General features: G+C 50.3%; 8 protein-coding genes across 8 annotated transcripts in view; 4 read left to right on the top strand and 4 right to left on the bottom strand.

Moving 5' to 3' along the window:
• MCYG_04093 (cylicin-1) overlaps positions 1-1,800 on the top strand; it is a gene marked incomplete at both ends in the record, with an annotated part of 3,241 nt that extends 1,441 nt beyond the window's left edge. The window contains 2 exons of the mRNA XM_002846310.1: positions 12-1,574; positions 1,642-1,800. Coding sequence (XP_002846356.1) covers positions 12-1,574; positions 1,642-1,800 — 1,722 coding nt within the window. The remainder of the gene's footprint in view (positions 1-11; positions 1,575-1,641) is intronic.
• Positions 1,801-2,717: 917 nt separating this feature from the next.
• On the bottom strand, positions 2,718-4,114 carry MCYG_04092 (malate dehydrogenase; the record flags this gene model as incomplete). Its single annotated transcript, XM_002846309.1, has 6 exons — positions 2,718-2,746; positions 2,813-3,377; positions 3,434-3,528; positions 3,592-3,741; positions 3,838-3,955; positions 4,049-4,114. 6 exons carry the CDS (start codon positions 4,112-4,114, stop codon positions 2,718-2,720), a joined length of 1,023 nt encoding a protein of 340 aa, XP_002846355.1.
• A 4,991-nt stretch (positions 4,115-9,105) lies between these two features.
• On the bottom strand, positions 9,106-10,597 carry MCYG_04091 (conserved hypothetical protein; the record flags this gene model as incomplete). The annotated part of the gene is made up of 2 exons (XM_002846308.1): positions 9,106-10,474; positions 10,536-10,597. 2 exons carry the CDS (start codon positions 10,595-10,597, stop codon positions 9,106-9,108), a joined length of 1,431 nt encoding a protein of 476 aa, XP_002846354.1.
• A 1,018-nt stretch (positions 10,598-11,615) lies between these two features.
• MCYG_04090 (synaptobrevin) lies at positions 11,616-12,630 on the bottom strand (the record flags this gene model as incomplete). Its single annotated transcript, XM_002846307.1, has 4 exons — positions 11,616-12,065; positions 12,127-12,308; positions 12,368-12,485; positions 12,544-12,630. 4 exons carry the CDS (start codon positions 12,628-12,630, stop codon positions 11,616-11,618), a joined length of 837 nt encoding a protein of 278 aa, XP_002846353.1.
• A 494-nt stretch (positions 12,631-13,124) lies between these two features.
• MCYG_04089 (uncharacterized protein) lies at positions 13,125-14,391 on the bottom strand (the record flags this gene model as incomplete). The annotated part of the gene is made up of 2 exons (XM_002846306.1): positions 13,125-13,825; positions 13,854-14,391. 2 exons carry the CDS (start codon positions 14,389-14,391, stop codon positions 13,125-13,127), a joined length of 1,239 nt encoding a protein of 412 aa, XP_002846352.1.
• A 744-nt stretch (positions 14,392-15,135) lies between these two features.
• MCYG_04088 (uncharacterized protein) lies at positions 15,136-16,921 on the top strand (the record flags this gene model as incomplete). The annotated part of the gene is made up of 2 exons (XM_002846305.1): positions 15,136-16,090; positions 16,185-16,921. 2 exons carry the CDS (start codon positions 15,136-15,138, stop codon positions 16,919-16,921), a joined length of 1,692 nt encoding a protein of 563 aa, XP_002846351.1.
• Positions 16,922-19,412: 2,491 nt separating this feature from the next.
• MCYG_04087 (uncharacterized protein) lies at positions 19,413-20,207 on the top strand (the record flags this gene model as incomplete). Its single annotated transcript, XM_002846304.1, has 1 exon — positions 19,413-20,207. One exon carries the CDS (start codon positions 19,413-19,415, stop codon positions 20,205-20,207), a length of 795 nt encoding a protein of 264 aa, XP_002846350.1.
• A 688-nt stretch (positions 20,208-20,895) lies between these two features.
• MCYG_04086 (uncharacterized protein) lies at positions 20,896-21,267 on the top strand (the record flags this gene model as incomplete). The annotated part of the gene is made up of 1 exon (XM_002846303.1): positions 20,896-21,267. The coding sequence occupies one exon, from the start codon at positions 20,896-20,898 to the stop codon at positions 21,265-21,267; it is 372 nt and encodes a 123-aa protein (XP_002846349.1).
• Between the last annotated feature and the right edge of the window lie 53 nt (positions 21,268-21,320).

Below are 21,320 nucleotides of genomic sequence, written 5' to 3'. Positions count from 1 at the left end.
CGGCTACCAAGGCCGCTCACCTCAAGATTCTCGTCAAGTACCCCGACAAAGATTATGCCGAAACCAAGAACGCCCTCTACCCGCTCCTAGATAACAATACCATCACCTACGATCTCCTATGGGCCCTGTTCAAGCCAAACACGATTGCATACACGCAGACGTACGGCACCCCGGATGAGCCACGCGCCTTCAAGATCGAATACGCCTCCAAGGAGTCCTCCTTCATGCGCGGCCAGTGGTACTCCATCGAAGGTCGCTACCTAGAGTACGACGGCAAGTCCTTTGGCATGGGCACCATGTCGGCCGAAGTAGATCATTTCAAGGGACCTCGCAAGATCTCCAGTCTGGCTTGCTACCCGCTCAAGTATCACCGTGACCCTGAAGCGCTGCGGGAACAGCTCATAGAACGAGGGAAGAAGTTTGTTGCCCTCCAGGGCATGAACTACAGGTTCCACAAGGGCATGGCGTTTGTCAAGCGCAAACGGAGCGTCATCAAGGTCAACATCAATGGCCGTATCATGGTAGATCCTGCTCTGCATCGTCGGATCAACCCCAACTATGCCATCAGCACCGTCAAGCCCAAGGAACCCGATCTGACCATGGAGGCAGACGGGGGCGACGATAGCGACGACAGCTGCTGCGGGTCTGACTCCGGTTCCGAGGGCGGCGACGCCAGCGGAGAGAGCTTCAAGCCAAAGACCAGACTGAAAATCGTCCAGGATAAAGAAGGAAAGACGCATGTCGTTGCGATGGAATGTGATGAGAACGGCAACGAGATCCCCAAGGAGGACATTGCTAAGCTCAACGACGAACAAACGGTCGAATACGAATTCACCCAGGAAGAACTCCTTATTGCCTCGCCTGTCGTTCTGGGATTCGCATTCAGTGAAAAGCTATGGCTTGAATTCACTGTCTCGGGCATCACAGACATAGACTGGAACTCCGGCGCGTTCGACTCCCTTGTCCTCCCAGCAAACCAGAAATCCATCGTCAAAGCGCTAGTCGAATCTCACACCTTCCATGCCGCCGAAAATATAGACGATGTCATCCAGGGCAAAGGCAGAGGCCTGGTGGCCGTTCTCCATGGCCCACCCGGAACGGGTAAAACGCTCACAGCAGAAGGTATTGCTGAACTGCTTAAGAGACCTCTCTACATGGTTAGCGCTGGCGAGCTAGGAACTGATTCCCGTACCCTCGAGGGCGAGCTGAACAAGATCCTGGACATTGCTCACTCATGGGGTGCTGTCCTCCTGCTAGACGAGGCAGATGTCTTCCTTGAAAAGCGCACGATCCAAGATATCCACCGTAACGCTCTTGTTAGCATCTTCCTGCGTCTGCTAGAATATTTCCAGGGTATCCTCTTCCTCACCACCAACCGTGTTGAGACCTTTGACGATGCTTTCCAGTCTCGTATACACGTTGCTCTGCGATACGGAGATTTGACCACCAAGGCCAAACGATCTGTTTGGAAAATGTTCCTTGATCGTGTCCAGACCAAGGACGGGCTGGAAGTCGTCAAGTTCTCTGACAAAGATTACGATGCTCTTGCTAGACATAACCTCAACGGCCGACAGGTTAGTCCTTCATATCTCTGCCTTGATATATATATTATGACTAAACCCAATGCTAACCATGATATAGATTAAAAACTCGGTGCGCACGGCACAGGCTCTAGCCATAAACGAAAAGGTTCCGCTATCAATGGAACATATCATGCGCGTCCTGGACGTAGCAGAGACGTTCGAGCAGGATCTCAAGGGTGGAACAGGCTACATGGATGCTATGAGAAGCTACACTTAAGCCTCCGTCATCTATCTTAATTTCTCATCTCCTTTTCATATCTTCGTCTCTTTATCTATTTCCTTCTCTTCACCAGTGTCATTACTAGTTTCAACCTCCTCCTATTTTCTCTTAGGTTACGACAATTCTGGTTCTAACTTTGGTTCTGGTTCTGGTTCCGGTGCAGATTCCCCACGGTGCGATTTTCAATCCCTTTCCTTTTCCTTAATTCACCACGAATCTACTTACTGTCTTTTTCTCTCTCTCTCTCTTCCAACGTGGCATAAGGATGACGGCTCGAAAATCTCCTCCCTTGTCTTGCGCCAGCTTCAATGATAAAAATCTTCAATAATCATCTATCCTGGGCTAACACTCAACTCGACATCTTAACTCCACTCTTACCCCTTTCTTCCGTCATACCTTCGACGAGAGATTCTAGACAAGATATGTCATTAAAAGAAACGCTTCCTTCGGTTTACCTTGCTGTTATAGTTTCTCTTGTTTTCGTTAGTTATGGCTTGCAATTGGAAGGTGTGCGAGCAAAGGAAGGCTTCTCAGTCCTGTGGCATTGTTTCCATTTCAATTGATAGCGGACTAATGTAATTAATGTAATGGGTGAGATGTGGTAATGGAATTGAAATCATTTACATACATGCATACATATCTATATAGATGCTAGAGGGCATTCAAGTATATTTCTACAAGAGTACGCTTAGCAGCTAATACCGAAGTAACGAGATATAGATCATGAATTGTTAAAGTACAAGCTGGAAAAACTTAGATCTGGCAGACCGCTAACGTTCAATACGCCACATAAATTAGAAACCCTTGGGAGGTCGTAGACAGGATCGAGAATGAGAGAACATAGTACAGGGCATTGGTTGGAGGTAAGGATACTAAAGTGACGCGATTGGACGGGGACTTCATCGAGAGAAAATCTAAGGGTTGGCCTTGACGAAGTCGACACCTGGAGGAAAGAAGTTGTGTTAGCCATGGTCTAGATAAAGATTCGGAATATGTGATATTAACATACCCTTCTGGATGTTCTTCTTCAATTCGACAAGGCAGTTATCGAGGAGCTTCTGCTCGTACTCGGAGATCTTGCCGATGGGGAAGATCTCCTCGACGCCGTTGGGGCCGAGGCGGACGTTGGAGGCAACGAACTCAATACCCTGGTCCTTGTAGATGGGGCTGTCGACGAAAGTGGGCTCGATGACATCCTTGACGCCCTGGGTGGCCTTGAGAAGGCTGTCGGCGAAACGGGCACCGGCCTGGGCCATGGAGAGGGTGGCAGATCCAGCACCAGCCTTGGCCTTGACAACCTCGTCACCACCGAACTGGATGCGGTTGGTGAGGTTGTCGAGGGTCTCGCCTGCAATGTCTGGGTGGTTGGACTGGGAGATCAGTGGGATGATGGTGACACCGGAGTGACCACCGACGACAGGGACCTTCTCGTCAGCTGGGTCGGTCTTCTTGATCTCAGAGACGAAGCGGGAGGCACGGAGGACATCAAGGGTGGTGACACCGAAGATACGCTTGGGGTTGTAGACGTTCTTGCTCTTGAACACCTCGGCAACAATTGGGACAGTAGAGTTGACCTAGCACCATATCAGAGTGGGAATTCGATCGCTACAGCCAAAGAGTGAGTACTTACGGGGTTAGAGATGACAAGGATGTTGGCGTTGGGGCAAGAATCAGCGGCAGCCTTGGCCAAGTCACGGACAATGGATGCGTTGGTGGAGAAGAGGTCTAGCTATCAGGTCAGCCGACCATTCTCGTCCCTTGATGGAAGGGAAATCGAGCATATCATACCGTCACGGGTCATTCCAGGCTTGCGGGGAACACCAGCGGGGATGAGAACAATGTCAGATCCCTGGAGAGCCTCGTGGAGGCCGGATGGGGTGGGCTCGTGGCCAGTGACAACACTGTTGGTGTTGATGTGGCTCAGATCAGCGGCGACACCTGCAATTGAGTCGTCAGTACGCCTGTTTGTCCCCGATTGAATCGTTCATCGTCGACAGCAAATGACTGAAGGACACCTGTTTCAGAGCTACATACCAGGTCCACCGCGGATGTCGTAGAGAGCGAGGTGAGAGACACGAGGGTTCAACTTCATCAGAAGAGACAGAGGTTGACCAATTCCACCGGCAGCACCGAGAACAGAGACCTTGGAAGCCTGTTTTATGCAGCCATACGTTAGCAATTGACCTGACACCGAAGGAGCACAGCTCTACCGAAGCTCCCCGGAAGCGTTGGGAGAGCGCCCTACCTGGGAAGCAGTGGCAGAGAAGGCTCGTCTCTGGAAGAGACTGGCGGTGCGGCGTGCGGCGAACATGGTGAATGAAATTGAACGAAAGGTGTCCGTGGTTTTGAAAGGGAGAGAGAGAGTGAAGAGTGACTTGCTGGTTGTCTTGCTGTCTTGCGAAGATGAAGTTGAAGTTGATAAAAAAGCTGAAGTTGATGTTTTTTTTCTTCTCTCGGACGGCAAATCACGTGACTCCGGGCCCAACCGGCGACTTCGGCGTTTCTTAGTCTTTTTATTGCGCTTATATAAAAGTTGGTATAGAAGGTGTAAGTTAGCGCAGGTTATAACTTGCCCACCATATAACCCGGTTACAACTGCCTGCCGTACGCCTGCGCCCCCCCATATAACCGGGTTATATGGCCGCTTGGCGAGCAGCAAGTTATGCCTCAGGTTAATTTTAGTACAAGTAAGCTCATCCAATCAATCAACGTACATGTAATCATTATATAAGGCCTGGCCTGCTTAGTTTCATCGAGCTCTTCTTGTACATGCTCCCTGCCCATCCATCATTGCACTGCAAGATGCAGGCTGAGGGCGTACATTGAAGCTCGACTACTCGTCCCAGGCACCACGGAGAGGTGCAGGCCATGCCCAGGGTGCCGTACACAGGGCCCGTACGGCTGGGATGGGTGCAGTAGGGCAAAAGCCCCAAATCCAAATGGAACGCAGTCACTCAGTCCAAAGATATCAATGAAATCATGTCCTTACCCATTTAAAGAAGCACAATGGCCCTGCTGGCCGAAGACCCATTTCCTCCTCCAGTTATCCTGGCCCTTGGCCGTCGTACCGGCCCATCGCCCGTTAGGTCAATGACCTGGCGGTCATCCCCAGAGTCATCGTCCAGGACTATGACCTCCGTACGTGCCTGCTGTATCTCGTCCCGTACGGAGCAGTGGGAGGCACGATCGCGCCACTTGCAGTTACCACATGCTCCGCCGAAGTGGCCGGGGAGCCGGACGCACTCTGTGAAAGGCCTGAGACCTGTACGTCCCCGACAGTCGGTACAGGCATGCACCTCAGGCCTCCCTCTGGATTGGACCAGCAGGCCGTTAATGTACGAGGCCCGATGCGATAGTATTTGCCGTGCATCTATGCTGTACGGCACATAGCGCACATGGAGTCCCGGGAGGGACAATACCGCACGGCCCAAGTCATTGTGGACGTACGGGGCAAGCTCCTGGCCACCGACCCTGAGGATACCAGGCGTGTCCGTCATCCGGGCGATCTGGCGGTCGTACAGCACAAGGGCCCTATATCCATGTCAGTATACCCGTGCCGTGCATTGTACAGTATTAGATAGGGATAGGGGCGGAGTAGGGTGGGGGAGGGTGCTAGATATATAACTTACATCCCGTCCCCAGCAGTGTTGTTGTTAAAAGGCCTATTATCCCATCTTTTATTAGTATATCCTTACTAATATATGCTATATTATGGACGGATAGATAGGATATTATAGATAATAGGCCGTACTTACATCTCAAAAGAGGAAAAAAAAGAGGAGAGAAAGAGTATAGGGGTACTAATTGATTGGAATCTATCCTATACCCACCTAGTTAGTATACTATGGCCTATGGCTGTACAAATAGTATTTATTCCCCCCTTTCCCTCTCTATATCTATGCCTGCTGCATCGTACAGAGGGCAGAGGGCAGATAAGGGGGAGGGGGGAGAGGGGAGGGGGGAGGGGGAGGGCATAACATACCTGATATTCTATTCTGTACACATATTCCCAGGCCGGATATCAGTACAAGGACTCCCAGACGTGGCCTAGATGGCAGGATAGGCTGCAGCTCGGCTCTGGACGATGAAACGAGTACAGAGAGGATAGAATAGTGTCCAAAAGGGATGACTTACCGGACGTGTACGTGGAATAGGCTAAGGAGGAGAAGGAAGAGAAGGAGAAAAGAGGGAGGAGGTGAGGCCAAAGCTGATATCAACGTGTAGCGAGAGCGTGTACAGCCTAACCCGATTAGGAAGCCTTTCTTCTAGTAACAACGTACAAGCAACACCTTAATATATAGAGTATAAGTATAAGAAAAGAGTATTTTTTTATTACTACGTATATCTATCAAGGCCAGAGGCCAATCCTATTTAAAAATATATATCGGTAAGGAACAGAGTAGCGTACACTAATCCATATTCTATATTCTATATTAGATATCCTATACTGACTCCCTTAGGCTAGCTTCCTTATCTCCTTGAGGTGCTTGACCAAGGTATTTAATGAGAAGCCATGCTTTACCCGTACTGTCTCCAGCTCCTCAATAACAACGGACAGGCTCTTCTTCTGTACGCGCTGCCTCCGTACGATCTCATCAACCACTACCTTCCTGCGGGAGAACATCATGCTCTCCCCAGGACGGTGGCGGCGCCATCTAGGCCCATATGCCTCCTCCATGCTCCGTACCGACGGCCGGCCACCAAGGCCCTCAGCCCACTCTCGCCAGAGATCCATAACGGTCCCAATCGTACGGGATTGAGAGAAGCCCATAGAAAGGGGCGGGGGGCCAGTATGGGGAGCGGCTGCTACAGCAGAGGAAGAGGGGGGGTGAGGGGAGCAGGAAGGGGACAAGGAAGGATGGGGAATGGCTCCATGCATACACCTAGGAGTGGCATATGGAGTGGAGGCGGCAGTGGCGGTGGCAGTGGCCGCAGCGGACAGAGGCGAGCCTGGAGCATTGGCTCGTACGGTGAAAGACACTGTACCGTCCACTATATCCTTGATATTCCTATCAATTGTCTGTAGGAATCCAACATTCCGCTCCTCTGATACCTTAAGAGTCTGCACAATGGACTGCTCAATGGTCTGCAGCCGCGTGGCAATGGCAGGAACCGTACGGCGAAGCTGGACATCCTGCGGCTCCTCCACATCTATCAGGGAGTCTCGTACAAGCTGGGAGAAGCAGAGGTAGTCATCCCGTGCAAAGAGGGAGTGGCTCCATATTGGATGGCCGGGGAACTCCTGCATAAATAGAACAGAGTCCTGCAGAATGACTGTACGAAGATAGTCAAGCAGATAGAGGAACCCCTGCGAGGCAAGATCCCCGTGGTCCACCTTCCCACTATCGAACCTCACTGACTCTGGAGGCAGCTGTACGTCCTCAGAGCCAGAGCCGGTGTACGAGGCCTGCCAGAGCAGCCACTCATCGACCCAAGGCCAGAGTGCCTGCTTGAGGGATGCAGGCGGCTCAATCTTTGTACGCGGCAGATAGTACGCCCCTGTTTCTACCGGCTGGAAGCCTGCCATTGCACGTACGAACTTCCTGGGAATATTAGTAAGATAGGAAGTTGTAAGAGAGTCAGAATTCCACCGTCCAGCCCTTCGAATCTGGCCCTCATTTACTCCTGCCAACTCAGCAAACTTGGCCCCCTGGGACCGTCCAGCATGGGTCTTCTTCTTTATCCCAAGGCCGATCCCCTTGTACACACGGTTTGACCACTGCAGCTGGGTCTCGTACGCAATTGGCTTGACATTACTCTGGCCCTTGATGACAAGAAGGTCGTACCAGAGCTCCCGGCGCTGGAAGTTGGGTGGTGTCTCCCCCATAATATTCCAGCGCATAAAGAAGTAGAAGCCAATACTGGCCATCGTACAGAGAAGGCGGGTCTTATGCCGTACAGCAGTGCCGTACTCGCGGCGGCCATCCTGGTTCGTCTTGCCATTATCTATAAGTACAACCATGGCATGGCAGGGAGTTGGGCCCTCATTATCCAGAGTCAGGGTAAAGAGGTCGGCCATTTGAACCTTACGCCGTACCTCACCACGGAGGAGAAGGGTATGAGCAAGGAGAAGGTCGGCCGCCGTACGGAGGAACGGCTCCAGCTGGCCAGAAACGTTGTACCCAGAGGACCAGCAGAATCGGATGAGCCGTACGAATTCAGCAGAGGTATATCCATCCTGAAGGGAGTTGAGGCCACGGTCCTCGTACTGCTCCCTCTTCCTCTTTGACTCCTGCTGTCTGCGTGTACGAATCAGGCCCTTTACCAGTGCACCCCTGGGGGATGCATGGGTATTTGTCCTCATGCTGACCTGTACGCCCCAGAGGTCCACCAGAGCGGCAATGTACGCCTTGATCGATGCCTCTGATAGCGTCTGTTTAACGGACTCCCCCTCTATATTCGTACGGCTCTTCTTATATCGAGATGGCCTGATTTCTCTGTACATAACCTCCTCCTGCAAGAACATATTTAGTTTCGGCTCGGACACAATCTCTCCGTCCGCAAATCCAACCCTTTGGCACCATGCCTATTGGGATTGGAATCGATCGATATACCGTACAGTCAGCCTGTAGACATGCGGCAGTGGGATATAAGGATATATATATATCAGCCTGATAGGGAGCCAGGCCGGGGGGATAAGAGACGGGAGATAGTAGTAAGAAAGGGAAGTATATACTCTCCACTCCTCCTGCCGGGCACTGTACGCGATCTGCGTATTCTTAGGCCGGTTCTTTTGGGTATATAGGAGCGTACGCTCCTGGTTCTCGAACAGGGCAACGTTGATATTGGACTGCCGGTCCAGGGCACTCATGCTGCCGTCTGCACGGTCCATTCTGGACGAGGAAAGGGGGTAATATAAAGGTCGGAAATAGGGTATGCGGTATATAGTAAGGTAAATACCTATCTGTTCACTTATTTGGCCGCATTAGCCCATTGTATGTACGAAATATACAGGGGTACAGGGGGGGGGAGTAGAGAGAGTAGAGCAGAGTAGAGCAGAGCTGGGCTAAGAGGCCTGAGTGGCGGTAATACGCAATAAAGCTATAACTGCTTACATAATCGGTTACACTGCGGCTTGGCATAACGTACGTAGTAACCCGGGTTATAACACCACCCGGACCCCCCCCCATATAACCACTAGATATCAACCATCAGACAGCAGGGAAGATGCTGGTCGTTTAGGGGGTGTCGATATTACTCATTTCATGTTCTAGGCTTTAACTATTATGTATATACTATGTATAGGAGGTAACTGGGGTAACGAGGTAGTGGGTAACGGGGCGGTGTGTTGTAGATACAGGTCTAGGGCCGTATGTATGCCCTGGGGGACTGCTTGGGGTAGTGTTCAAGCTCGGTGTACAGGGTCTCCTGGCGACTGAGGTCTCTCTCGACAACCCCGTCCTCCTGATGGTCCGATTTCCGATCGATCTGGTATCCGTGACGGCATTCATGGCGCACCAGCGGACTAACCGAGGCCTGCGATTCACATGTCTGGGCTCGAGACCAGACCGGGAGTCCAGAGTGAGGATCGGTTGACTGGGCTGCCTTTTTCTTCTCCTTCAACGTCCGGTGCCGTTTCGTCAGTTGGTTGACGATGGAGGCCACGATGACCAGGGCTGCAGAAACCATGGGCGACCACTGGCCGATTGAACGAATTCCTTCCTCGACGGGAAACCTGTTGGTCATCAAGTTGATCTCGTTGACCACGATGTTTGCGAAGAAGATAAAGGGCGTCAGAATGTCCAGGAGTAGATCGATGACGAGCAGCGGACAGATGACCATGATGGCTACCCGGCGCCTCAGGTATGACCTGAACTTCGCTCTGCGCGTATACTGCAGCAAGAGGATGTACCCGCCATACCAGGTCGAGCAGGCGGCGTTGTAGATGTGCTGTGACAGCCGGGAGTTTAGGGAATGGTTCAGGTAGCCCAGGACCCAGTGTGCACATAGATCGGAGGGCGAGTGAACGGAGAAGTTCACCGAGAGGGACTTGTGAGCGGCTGCAAGGATTGGGCCCATCAATGCCACCGTTAGGGTGGAATACGTCCCGACAAACACGTTTGCCGGCATCACCGTGATCTCGGATGGAGCTCGAAGCGGTGTCCGGGCCCCGAAACACTTGTAGGTGCAGTTAAACATGCCGCTTCCCAGCTCAGACTGCGTCGTCAACAGCGTCCCGTTCGTGGACCTGCAGGCTGGTTCCGCCTGGGAGTTGACATCCAGCAGCAACGCCCTTCCCGTCACACAGCCTACTCCTACCAGTGCACCCCACAGAATCAGCACTACTCGAGAGTCCGAGTTCCGGACGGATGATGACCAGTGGATCAGTGCCGCAAAGGCCAGACATCCCGTAGTTAAGATCGACCAGGCGGCGAGGATGTCGAGGTCAAAGGCCGGCGCCTTGGAGGTGACGAGCGTCAGCATATGGATCGAAGTCGAGCCGGCAAAGGCCAGGGCAGAGGCCAACGCTCCAAGGACAAGCCATTTCTGGGTTCGTCCGACGATGGCAAAGACGAGGGAGCCGTAGTACAACAGTCGCGATAGAAAGCCGTACTGTCCGCTTATCGGGTAGACACAGAGAATGGAATCGTCCTCTGCGGCCGTCTCGTTAGGGCCTAAGATTCCACGGGGCTCCAGCTCGATCCTGGCTGGCGAGGCTGGTGCGGCAGTGCTATTCTCGACCAGCAGGAGGATGCACAGCGCGTATAAGAACAGCGACACCCATAGCTCACGTCCTGATCTCGTGTGGCGGATCATCAGAATATAAAGGGCATTCAACCAGATGGCCGGGCATCGGTAATCATCTCATCTGAGCCCTTAGCAAAGTGACTCAATGCTGCTAGCTGTCTCGAAAGGCGCTGGAGTCGAGATATATGTGTGTGTATTTGAGAGCTCCATCAGCAAGGATGTCGCACGAAACGCGGCTAGACATCGTATTTATATTGCAAGATCAACTCGACATCGACAAGTCGCACCGTTTCTCTGCTTCTGGTCGAAAAGGACCCTCTGATATGCTGGCCTTGAAGCGTCTTATTGGTGAACCAGACAGCATAGCCCCGGTCAAATACGAGGATTTAAGCGTCTTGCAACGGGACAGACGCCCGGCAGGTTTCTTCGCTCGGCTTCATTGGCCTCAGCCTGGCCAGCTCATGCAAGAACTATTCTCGTCCTTGATGTTTGTCCCTTGACAGTGTCATGAATAACTAGATTAACGGGAAGGATAATGTTCTGCTGCCCCTTTCTTCTTGACCAACCGTCACGTTGGGCGCAGAGTACAGGCATGGCCACTCTTGGAAACATAAACCTTGGTGCGGAGTAGAAGTAAAATATGTATACATCTATAGGTGACTCTTCATGGAGAGCGTGAGATTAATGGCAGTTGAATAATACTGAGATATGGAGTAGAATAGTAGTCTTCCTGTGTAAAGGCAGTAGCCTCTTCATATAACGAAAGGGTACAGGCTTATATGTGTTATCCAAGTATCGGCATTGTATAGTCCACGATTTGGTCGCGGCAGGAATACTAAAAGGTTTGCCTCTTTACCATTAGCTGTTGTAGCCAAAGGATGGCTTTCAGTCCAGTGATAGCACGATCGAGGCGTAGTCTGTCGCCTAGCCCGCGGGAAGATGGTTTTGGCTCCCGTAGCAGATTCTCGCCTGGGGCTTAGCTGCTTAAAAGTGATGTAGAAGGTGTATAGTCGAGGGCAGGCATCGAACCGGACTGGTAACCAATTAATTCATCCCACCACTTCAGGCCTGCCCGCACCCCATGGCGTTGATTTGATTGAAAAAAAAAAAGCCAAGGGGCTATATCATCGAAGGAAATGGAGGACTGCCCAGCAGAACAAGATGAAGATGGCAAGCCCCGCCCAGAATATCCATTTATCTTGTTTAGCCCTCCTCTCGATCATCCGTATCGTATCGCCGCTCACGCCCAGAGTATTGGCGACACTGTACAGTCTCCGTTGCGTCCCCTTTAGCATTTCACGCTGCTGGCCGAGGTCTGCCAAGACAGCTCGGCCTCTGTCGAGGAACTCATCTATCTGGTTGTTCGTGTTGGCCAGAAAAGACTGTTCTCGTAGAGCGTGTGTTTCTCGATTGTAGTCCGAGGGTGATGTGCCAAAGCTAAGTCCATGTTGGCGATGCGGGCTGGCAAATGCTGAGGGTTGAGCAGGCAGGCTAGATTGGGCGTATGGGTTCTCAGGCGTGGCAGCGTGATGGGGCCGACGGCCGAGTAGTTCGTTTCTGTTTGCAGTAACTTGCTATTTCATCCCGTCAGCTCAAGACATACATCATCTGAAGTATAATAGTTGGTACACATACAGCTTCTTCTCTCTCCTTGCGCAACCGGTCAAACTGCAACCTATAGTCTGCTAGCTCAGTTCTAAAGTTCTTTACCCGCTCAAAGGCTTTCTCTTGTTTTGCAGGTATGAGCTCCTTCTTGGACAGTGACGAGTAGTCGTCTATGGTCCGTGAAAAGGAGGTGAGAGATGCCGATATCTGTCCTGTTATGACACTATGATTAATCGAAAAGTCACGTCCGGTGTTCAAGGTGATATCGTACCTTGTAGAGCCGCAGGGCCGCTGGTTGGAGCTTCCGCGAAGGCGTCAAGGTCGCGGCGGACCGCAGCTGATTGTTTCAGCGCAGCATTAAAAAGAGAATTCTGAAACACAGTGGTTAGCTAGGGAATTATCATCAGAAGGAGTTTGGAAGACGTACCATGCTGATCTATTTCATGCGTATAAGGCCAAGTGTGGACACGAGAGAGCGAATATTGTCAACTCCGCACAATGAAGACACCAAAGGTATGGGTTGTAGATAGACATATACTGATGCCTATCGTCTGGATATCATATAATAACTAAATGATTATACCTGGTCTGAAGCTCTTCTTCTTCCTGCAAGCTGTCAACTTTCTTCTTTCTGCCCGTCTTCACCGCCCAACTTGCTGACATCATCCTCGCGCTTTTCTTTTTTCAACGTAACAACCACGAAACACCAAAGCTCAACTTTTGATATCCTGTTAAAGGAGAATATATCCCGAGTTATGCTGTGTTACGGGTAGACCATGATCCTGCAATCCACCTAACGCTGAGGGAAAATATGTCCTCCATCAGCTTCTAATTATGAATGAATTTACTTTGGTTTGCCGCTATATATTCGTTCAAACAGAAGAAACAAGTAGTAGTTTTTTAGTTATCCCTTTAATCATACAGTTGCCAACGTATTTTTATCCTGTGAACCCCAAGGCACCAAACACCGAAGAAAAGAGGAGAGGGAAGGAACGGAAATAGAGAGAAGGTTTTTAAAATGATGAGGTTCAAAACTCTTCCTTGTTTGCAGGGCTTAGTTGAGACAACCCTCCTGGTGGCATGTTCTCTTGATTTCTGAGCGAAGGAGATGCTGGTGGCAAGAACGGGTGCTTTGGAAGGCTGGAAGGGGATGCTGGTGATTCGGATTCAGAGCTCTCCACATATTCAAACATCACCTTAATTCCGGGTAGGGTTTCTAGTGATAGGAGAATACTATGGGGCACTCGAAGAACAAGGCCGCTAGATCGGCAACGGTATACTTGGTCGACGGTGACCCCTATTAAGCTGTGAATATCCTCAATCGATTTAACTAGCCGCTTTACGGCTGTCGAACTCGGATCATCGACAATGTGGCATGCGATCACGACGGTATATTCTCCAGTTATCATAGATAGTTGAATGGTTGGTGATTGAGGAAGAGACGCCTTTTTACCTGAGGCAAACGGCAACCTGATTGGGATATTGCCAGCTAAGAACTTATGGACTGGTTTCTTGGCCACTGAAGCATCATAAGTTCGCTGAAGCAGCTCAATGAAATCAATAGATAGCATCCTTGCAGACGCTAATGCCACTTGATCCGCCAGTTTCGATGTAAAGGTTCGTCGACGGCCTACTGTAGTTCTTGAAAATGCAGTAGTTTCGTCGTCCACACCAGCTAGCAGCTCCACCGTTTCTCCTTGCTTTAGCGAACCTCGTAATGACACTCCTCCTGCAAAACAGGAGTCAATGATAAAAACGTGTCAGAATCTGCCATTCGGCCAAAAAGGCGAGCCCGCGCTGATTGGTGGCAGAGAGACTGGTTATATTTGACAAAACGACATCAAACGGAGGCCATGTTCCTTCGTAAAACTTGGCGATGCAGTTTGTAAGAGTGTCAGAGGAAAAGTGATATGGCTCCTTATGCCCGGATGTGAAGTAAAGATTGTCATCCGCTGGATCATAAAACCCATGCCCCGCGTAGTGGACGATTGCGAGGTATCGCCTGGAGTTTCCTTTAGAACAACGGTCAATGCCAGCGGAGATGTACATATGAAGATTCCTGGCGACGACATGTCCTGGGGAGCGAGTTCCTGCAAGGATGACGCATTGCTCAATGTCATTTACTCCGAATGTCTTTAATAGAGATTTAAAATGAACATATTCTTCAGCTGCACCTGTGTCGTCCTGTTCGAAAAGAATGGCTAGTCCAGTAATAACCTCGTAGTTTCTTTGCCGTTTTTCAGCACACAGTTTGAGGACGGTCTCGATTTCATGGGCGCGAACGGAGTTTCCCATATTGTGTTAAGTGACTGCTATTCGGGGTTCATCTATGTGAGCTAGCACATCAAAGATGAGCAGTGACTAAAACTTACACACAGATTGTAGGGCAGGATGTGGTAGTAGGTAAATGCCAAAATCTGCCATTCGGTCAAAAAGGCGAGCCCGCGCTGATTAGCGGCAGTGACTAGTTAACTAGCTATATATATTAACAGTAAATTTTGGAATGTGAAGGTTAAAGGTAAGGAAAAACAGTTCAGTTAGAAGTAGTACGGGGCAAAGGAATCATGTCTAAAGAGGCAGCATCGGGAAAATACCTGAGAGGAAGATATAGAATATTTATACTCCGTAGAAGGCTTTGGTACCTCCTTTTTGTCGTCACTGACTGATTACTATTCTGGGACTAGAGCCAAAGTTAGTTTTCACTTGTCCCGCCAAGCTTTTCTGGCTCCACACTTCAGCCTCATCTTTACTATACATAACATAGGTGAGAAGTTAGTTGAAGGGATCCACCTTATTCTATACATCGTTTACATCATAGACTTAGTACAACACGCAACACATGATGGTAGAGCAACAATTGTCCCCTTCCAGGTTTATATCTGGTCAACGGATGGACCCAAGAACCAGTCACCGAACGATTTCAACGTGACTCATTTTGAATCTGTTTAAAACCCACTTCTTACCACCTCATCTCTGTCATATCCCTCATCCGCTTGATCTACCCTCTACCACCGTGTCTCGAAATATACTACTTTGAAGATGTTTCCAACCCCGCCGCCCACCCGAAGCATCCGCAGCAGGCGACAGGGAGGTTCTTCAGGGGAAGACTCCTGGGATTCGGCTGGTTCTAGGATTGATAGCCAGGATGACTTTCGCATGGGAGGTCCAGGGCTTCTCCCTTCCTGGCCTGTCGACATGATGCCCTCCACGGGGATATCTGCACAGCTCACAGAGGGTCTCATGAACCTCGCATTTATCCAGCTCGCGAGATACGAACTAAACTACCACCGTATAATGGTAGTACAACGGTACTCCAGAGGCCATGTCCCAACTCCCGCCGACAATACTCTGTACATCTCTCTCTATACTTCATCTAATGACAACTGGGTGAAGGCCCTAGATGACATGCTCTCTGCCGCGGACCAACTAGGTTTCTCTGGTAGAATCGAAATGATTGACCACCGAGCCCTAGGGGGCATGAAAAGCTTTGCACCTGACACTTCGAGCCAGTTAGTCCAAGAATGGGAAGGCATGAAAACTCTCATCATCCGCCGGCTCACTGCCCTTGAAGTGAACTGGAGCGTGGTGGTGCTTCAAAAGAGAGGTTACTGGGAGGATGTCGCCATCAACACCGTGGTGATCAAAGCGTTCATCTCCTCGAGGGCCTTAGCAATAACTGCGCGAGATCGTGTGGCTTTTGATATCGATAGTGCGATGGATCAATTTAATCTCCAGGTTGAAATCGTGAGAGCAGACTTGCTTTGGGGATTATTTTCTCGCACTTCTTCAAGTTCGGAGAGCCCCAGCCTTGGATGGCCTTTTACAAACAGCTACAATTCGATGGGAATGAGCATCGGGCGGACAGATACACCGGCAATGGCAGGGACACTGGGTGGCTACCTCCAATTCACGGATTCAAACGGCTGCGAACAGTTTCTTGGAGTTACATGTTATCATATCATCCGAGAAGGCCCGGATGGCGAAATTGACTCGGGTAAGTGATATCTTTTTCTAAGCAAAGAAAAGATTCATCTGTTACCAACAAAACTGTTAATCTATTTTATGGTGCAACGCTAATTTTCTTCAAGTTATCCAGCGAGATGGATCAAAAGATCTCGAGATCCCATGCCAGTCTCCATCAGGGTCTGATGTGCAGGCTGCATTCCAATACGCTAACCGAGAGATTGGAATCCCCCCAGAAGGTATTGAATCATTGACAGCGACTCGGCAAGTGATAGTGAGAAATGATCTTGCAATCAGGGATCGACAGTTGAGTGAGGTTAGGTCCTTTAATCCAAACATCGGAGCTATCGTCGCGGCTTCAGGGTTTAGAAATGCAGCTCTAGATTCTGGGCTTGCTTCTCCCTTTATTTTACTAGATTGGGCCATCCTTCATATTAGAAATGGTCGCGATTCGCTCAATTACACTGGAGACCTTGAACAGTCCGCCCCAACTTTGCAGCGGGAATCCCAATTTATTACCAGAATAGATCCAATACCTAATTCCCAGTCTGCCGTGATAAAAAAGGGCCGCACAACGGGTGTCACAGTCGGGACAATAAGTGGCCTCACATCAATTGCGATACGGATACCGGGCCTTCCTGCCGGCCTGCATCACCGTGGATTCGAAATTTCAAGCGGTCCTGCACCTTTCGCCAAACCTGGGGACTCAGGTTCTTGGGTGCTGAACATGTCTGGTCAAGTGATTGGCCTGTTGTTTGGGGGTGATGTTGCAGATGGCAGTGCGATGGTTATGCCAATGAACCTCGTGGTCAAAGACATCGAGGAAAAGGTAGGGATCCCAAGTGGGACTTTGAAGGTCTGAGCCAGTTAGGGTGGCTTTAGCGAATGAACATCTCACCCTAGTTAGTTGTGGTTAATGCCCGCTAGGTATCCTATTTCATGTCACTTCAATAATCATTCACCAGCTATCTACATAACGTCTGTTCTATTTATATCTTCCACATAAGCATTAACGGTAGCAAACTTACTTTTAAGCCGCACTAATGACAAGGAATTTTCACTTCACCGTGAGCAGCGCGATGTAATGAATAACCAACGGTTGCACTTAAGAAGCCCCTGACTACTCCCTAAACTGAGCCAACATCAAGTCTGCGGTGTGATATCTTAAACCCGAGGGAAACATCGGGATTGAAATAGCTCCCCCAAACAGATCCTATAGCTACGAGTATATGCCCGTATAAACTACTTTCAAGGGGACAATAGTCGAAGGACAAAAGAACAATACTCTTCCACAAGGACGCGAATAAGAGGCCTGTAACCCACTTAGTGAGCGCGGTTCTGGTATTTAACACAACTGATAGAGATGAGCTGTGACAAGAATGATATATATGGCCTTCAGGTATGGCTGTTTTTTTCATTCCATTCTGGTTGACCAGATGAGTTAACTGTAGCTTTTGGTTGCTCTTTTAGATATCGACGGCCTCTCAGCTCCGATTAAGCGAATCATGCAAGCCCCAATTTTAACCGGCTGATCGAGCACTGTGAGCCAGCCGCCGTGGCCGTGTTTGCAGCTCACTTGTTCCAGAACTTCTTTCATGTATGTTTGCCCTTAAACGCCCCAGGAAGGGTGTGGCGCCTTTGGAAGCTCTGGAGGCCCTTACTACTAAAAATGCACGATTACATGAAGAACTTCAGCGGGGGCTCCGTCCCATAGCCGATGAACGAGGCAGGCTACTAAAGGCACGACAAGAATTTTCACTATAGTAACGCTATCAGAGGGAGATCAGGAGGACCCTAGAGTCCGAGATCAAGGAGTTAAAAGAACAGATTCAAGACCTAACTAAAGAACTAGCCCTTGAGAAGGGGATCTCGAAGTCCCTGCTGGATCGTTTGCTGCCTGGCTAGCGACGTTATCTCAGCGCTTCTAGGCCCATGTCTTGCCTCTGGTGCCTGATGGTTCCTTACTTTTAACGTGTATGCATTCCTTTTCTTTCTCTTTCTTTGTCCATTCTATCCCTTCCTGTTAGTTCTATCTGCATGTTCCCATAGTTCTTATTTAATACTCCATCAGGTCTAATATGAATAGTGAAGGCAGACGGAACGAAGATGCCGCAGACTGCTCCAGCAGCCGTCTCTGCCGCGTCCCCGGCCGTAGTGGAGACTCAACCAAGATTATCTACCCTCGACGAGACTGCCTGGCGGCCCATGATCACTGCCACTGTGTGATCACACCCTTGTTCGATTTGCATGAAGCGGAGACAAGGTACAAGAGAGATGGTACTGACTGCAAAAATGGCGAAGACAAGCTCTTGGCCCAGTCTTGAAACTCCTTTGGAGCTCTTGAGGTTGCTCACATAATGCCGCACTCCATCATGTCAAGGGGCAAGGAATAATAGCTGGTGTGTATAACTGGACTACCATCTAATGTTAGGCTGGAGCAAGGCAAAGAGACTAGCCCTCGCCATCCTCAACATGTTTGATTCGGAAAATATCCCCTGTCAACCGTCGTTTGCGCCGTCTGATGGCGCTGCGTGTCGAGCGTCGGGCCCGCAATGAGCGTGGGCATACCACCACCGCCCTCGATGATGAGCTTCGCCGCCACCGTCGTATCATGCGGCCTACCCGTGCTGCTCGTTCCGCGCATGCCACCACTGCTGAAGGAGGATGGTGCCACCATCCTCCAACTCCATAGTAAGCGCTGCAGGTAACCATGCTGATACGATCCCTCGGGGCATGGAAGATCCGTGAATTCACAGCGATAGGCCTTTTCATCAGGGAGACTTGGTCTCGTTGAAACTGAATGGCTGGCTTGATAGTGCCTCATACTGACCACTAGTTATACTACGACCTGGTAATGGTTCAGAACCGACAGATGTAGCCCTGTGCCACTTAACGTTTACTTTCAAGTTGCTTTCGCCCCGTTACCTTCATAGAAAAGGGGAAGATGACAAGCTCACTGGCTGACCGTATAGCGGAAGGTTGGGATATTACGGACTGTCAACGGCTAGGATGCTTGCATAGGTTCTGCTTTTTCTCTGTTGCTTATCACACACAGTAGGGATGTGATAGCAAACAGATGCTTGATGGATAGCAAACAAACGGTCTTTTAGAAGGCACAGCTAGGGGGCTTGTTCTGTTGTGTTTGCTCTCTGTCTGAGTGCTGCAACCAACCGGCCTTGACCATCCCATTGTGTCAATTATATCACTGTTGCAGCTACCCTTCTTTGATCGCAAGGACAGGATGTCAGTCAAATGGGTTTGGAGTATGGGCTATATAATACCCCTGATTTCTGTCTGGGTGGCCAGAGGCAAAGCCATCCTGTACAAAAAACTGGACTCTTCAGGCAGTGAGCATGACCCTCAGGCTGTTCCCTCGCGGGAGAACTGTCTGCTTCAACATATGCCTCGACGGATCCCGCATCCCAGGCTCTCTCGATTACAGCACGGTGATACACCATATCCCCCATCTGCGTGACTGCCCTCGCCGGCCGGCTACAGCCCAATCCCTAGGTAGATACACGATAGACATTAACCTGACCGCTGTTGTCCGCCGATGCCGCCTCGTCGACTCTCAGTTCTTCCCCGTCTCCCTCTTCCAGGACTGTCTACATATCCTCGTCCGCGTTCTACGAGACCTCCAGCGCCATCCCTCACACGACCCAGGTTCAACACTGTGCGACAGCCTTGAACAACTGCTACTCCAAAACCAGTTGGACTGGTACAAGCAGCTTAGATACTTCACCTGTTTTGCCTACCTGTTCGATGACTCGGTGCTCAAAGCGTCTTCGGCCCTACACAGTGGCATGAGCAACTTCATCTTCACAAACTGCAGGGTTCTCGCGTACCAAGCACCCCTGAGCGTCTCGCTGCAGTTCGTCGACCTCTGCTTCCATGCAGACTTTTCGGCCCTAATGACTGCTCTGTTTGAGCAGCTGTGCAATCCGGATCGAGCAGAGCTCGTACGCACCCATGGCTTGATACCTCTTTATCTTGGCGGCGAGCCCTCGGAGGCGATTTTCACCTATATCATCCAGCGGTTCGGAGAGAGAGGCAGTATACGTGAACGAATAAAGATACGAGCTCGGCACCGAGTAAGGAGGCGGCGCCATGGGCTGTTGGATAGGGGGCTGTTTATCCCGCCGCGCTGACCAAGTCGCTGTTTCTTTCCTTTTTATATCTAACTAGCAATTAGACTGGACTCTTTATTTTGTCATCTTCCTCTCTCCTGGTAGATAGTGTACTGCCTAGCTACCTCATATCCTGTCACTGGCTACATCCTTCCGCCCAAAGCTGTGTCTAGACAATCGCCGTCCGCAGAAAAAGAAAAGCCACCAATAGCATCTGGTCTTCTTTGACTGATATTTCAGTGATCTGCGACGGGATGGCCCGTTTGCTTAATTTTGAAGCCAAAAACGCACGGGAAGAGGGGAGAAAATGCCTGGTAGAATCAATACCACCACTCACTCTCGTCCAGCAAGCTATGGCTTATTACCATTGCGCCGTGGCTGGCTGTTCGCTAGAAAGGAGCGTATAGGGCACTTCATACACTGTATACAGGTGGTACAGAGGTGGGATGAGAAGCGTTGAGCTCAAAATTGGGTCGACGGAAAAATAGGCAAAGGCAGCATGAGGGATGGGAATAAGAGAGAAACAAGATATAAAGGCCAGGACGAGCTGCCTCTTCGCTTCGTATCATCTTGAAATATCTTCATCCACCAGCCTGATCTTCTCCATAGACTGTTTCAAAGCAATGTAAGATCTTCATCAAAGCCTGATATATATATATATTATATTGATCCTAACAGAGACACCATTAGAAGCATCTAGACAGACACCATGCGTTTCACCACCTTCATCCTCGCTGCTCTCATGAGCATCTTCGTCGACGCCGTCATGGGCGCTGGCTGTTTCTCCGACAAGGCCAGCGGAAGCTGTCTTACCAAGGCCCGTCTCGACACTGCCATCGGAACATACTGCAAGAACAACTGGAGACAGACCACGACCAACTGGCGTCCGTGGAAGGGTGCCAACGGCGCAGAGGGACATATTGGACACATCGGCGTGTTCAAGACCGAGGCTGCTTGCGTGACTCTTGCAAAGAGCATTGTCAGCAAGTGCTATTCTGGCTCTAACGGGGGTCAGAAGGGCGGTGCCGCTGAGCGTGGCGCGGCTGCTATCAACATCGTTTGGTGCCCATGGAACTCTTAGAGGTCTTGACTGATTCGAAATGGCCTCATATGCTGGGCTGATGTGTTGATCTG

Source organism: Microsporum canis, genomic scaffold (assembly GCF_000151145.1).
Source record: "Microsporum canis CBS 113480 supercont1.4 genomic scaffold, whole genome shotgun sequence".
Lineage (NCBI taxonomy): Eukaryota > Fungi > Ascomycota > Eurotiomycetes > Onygenales > Arthrodermataceae > Microsporum > Microsporum canis.
This window is presented reverse-complemented; position numbering and strand designations above follow the sequence as displayed.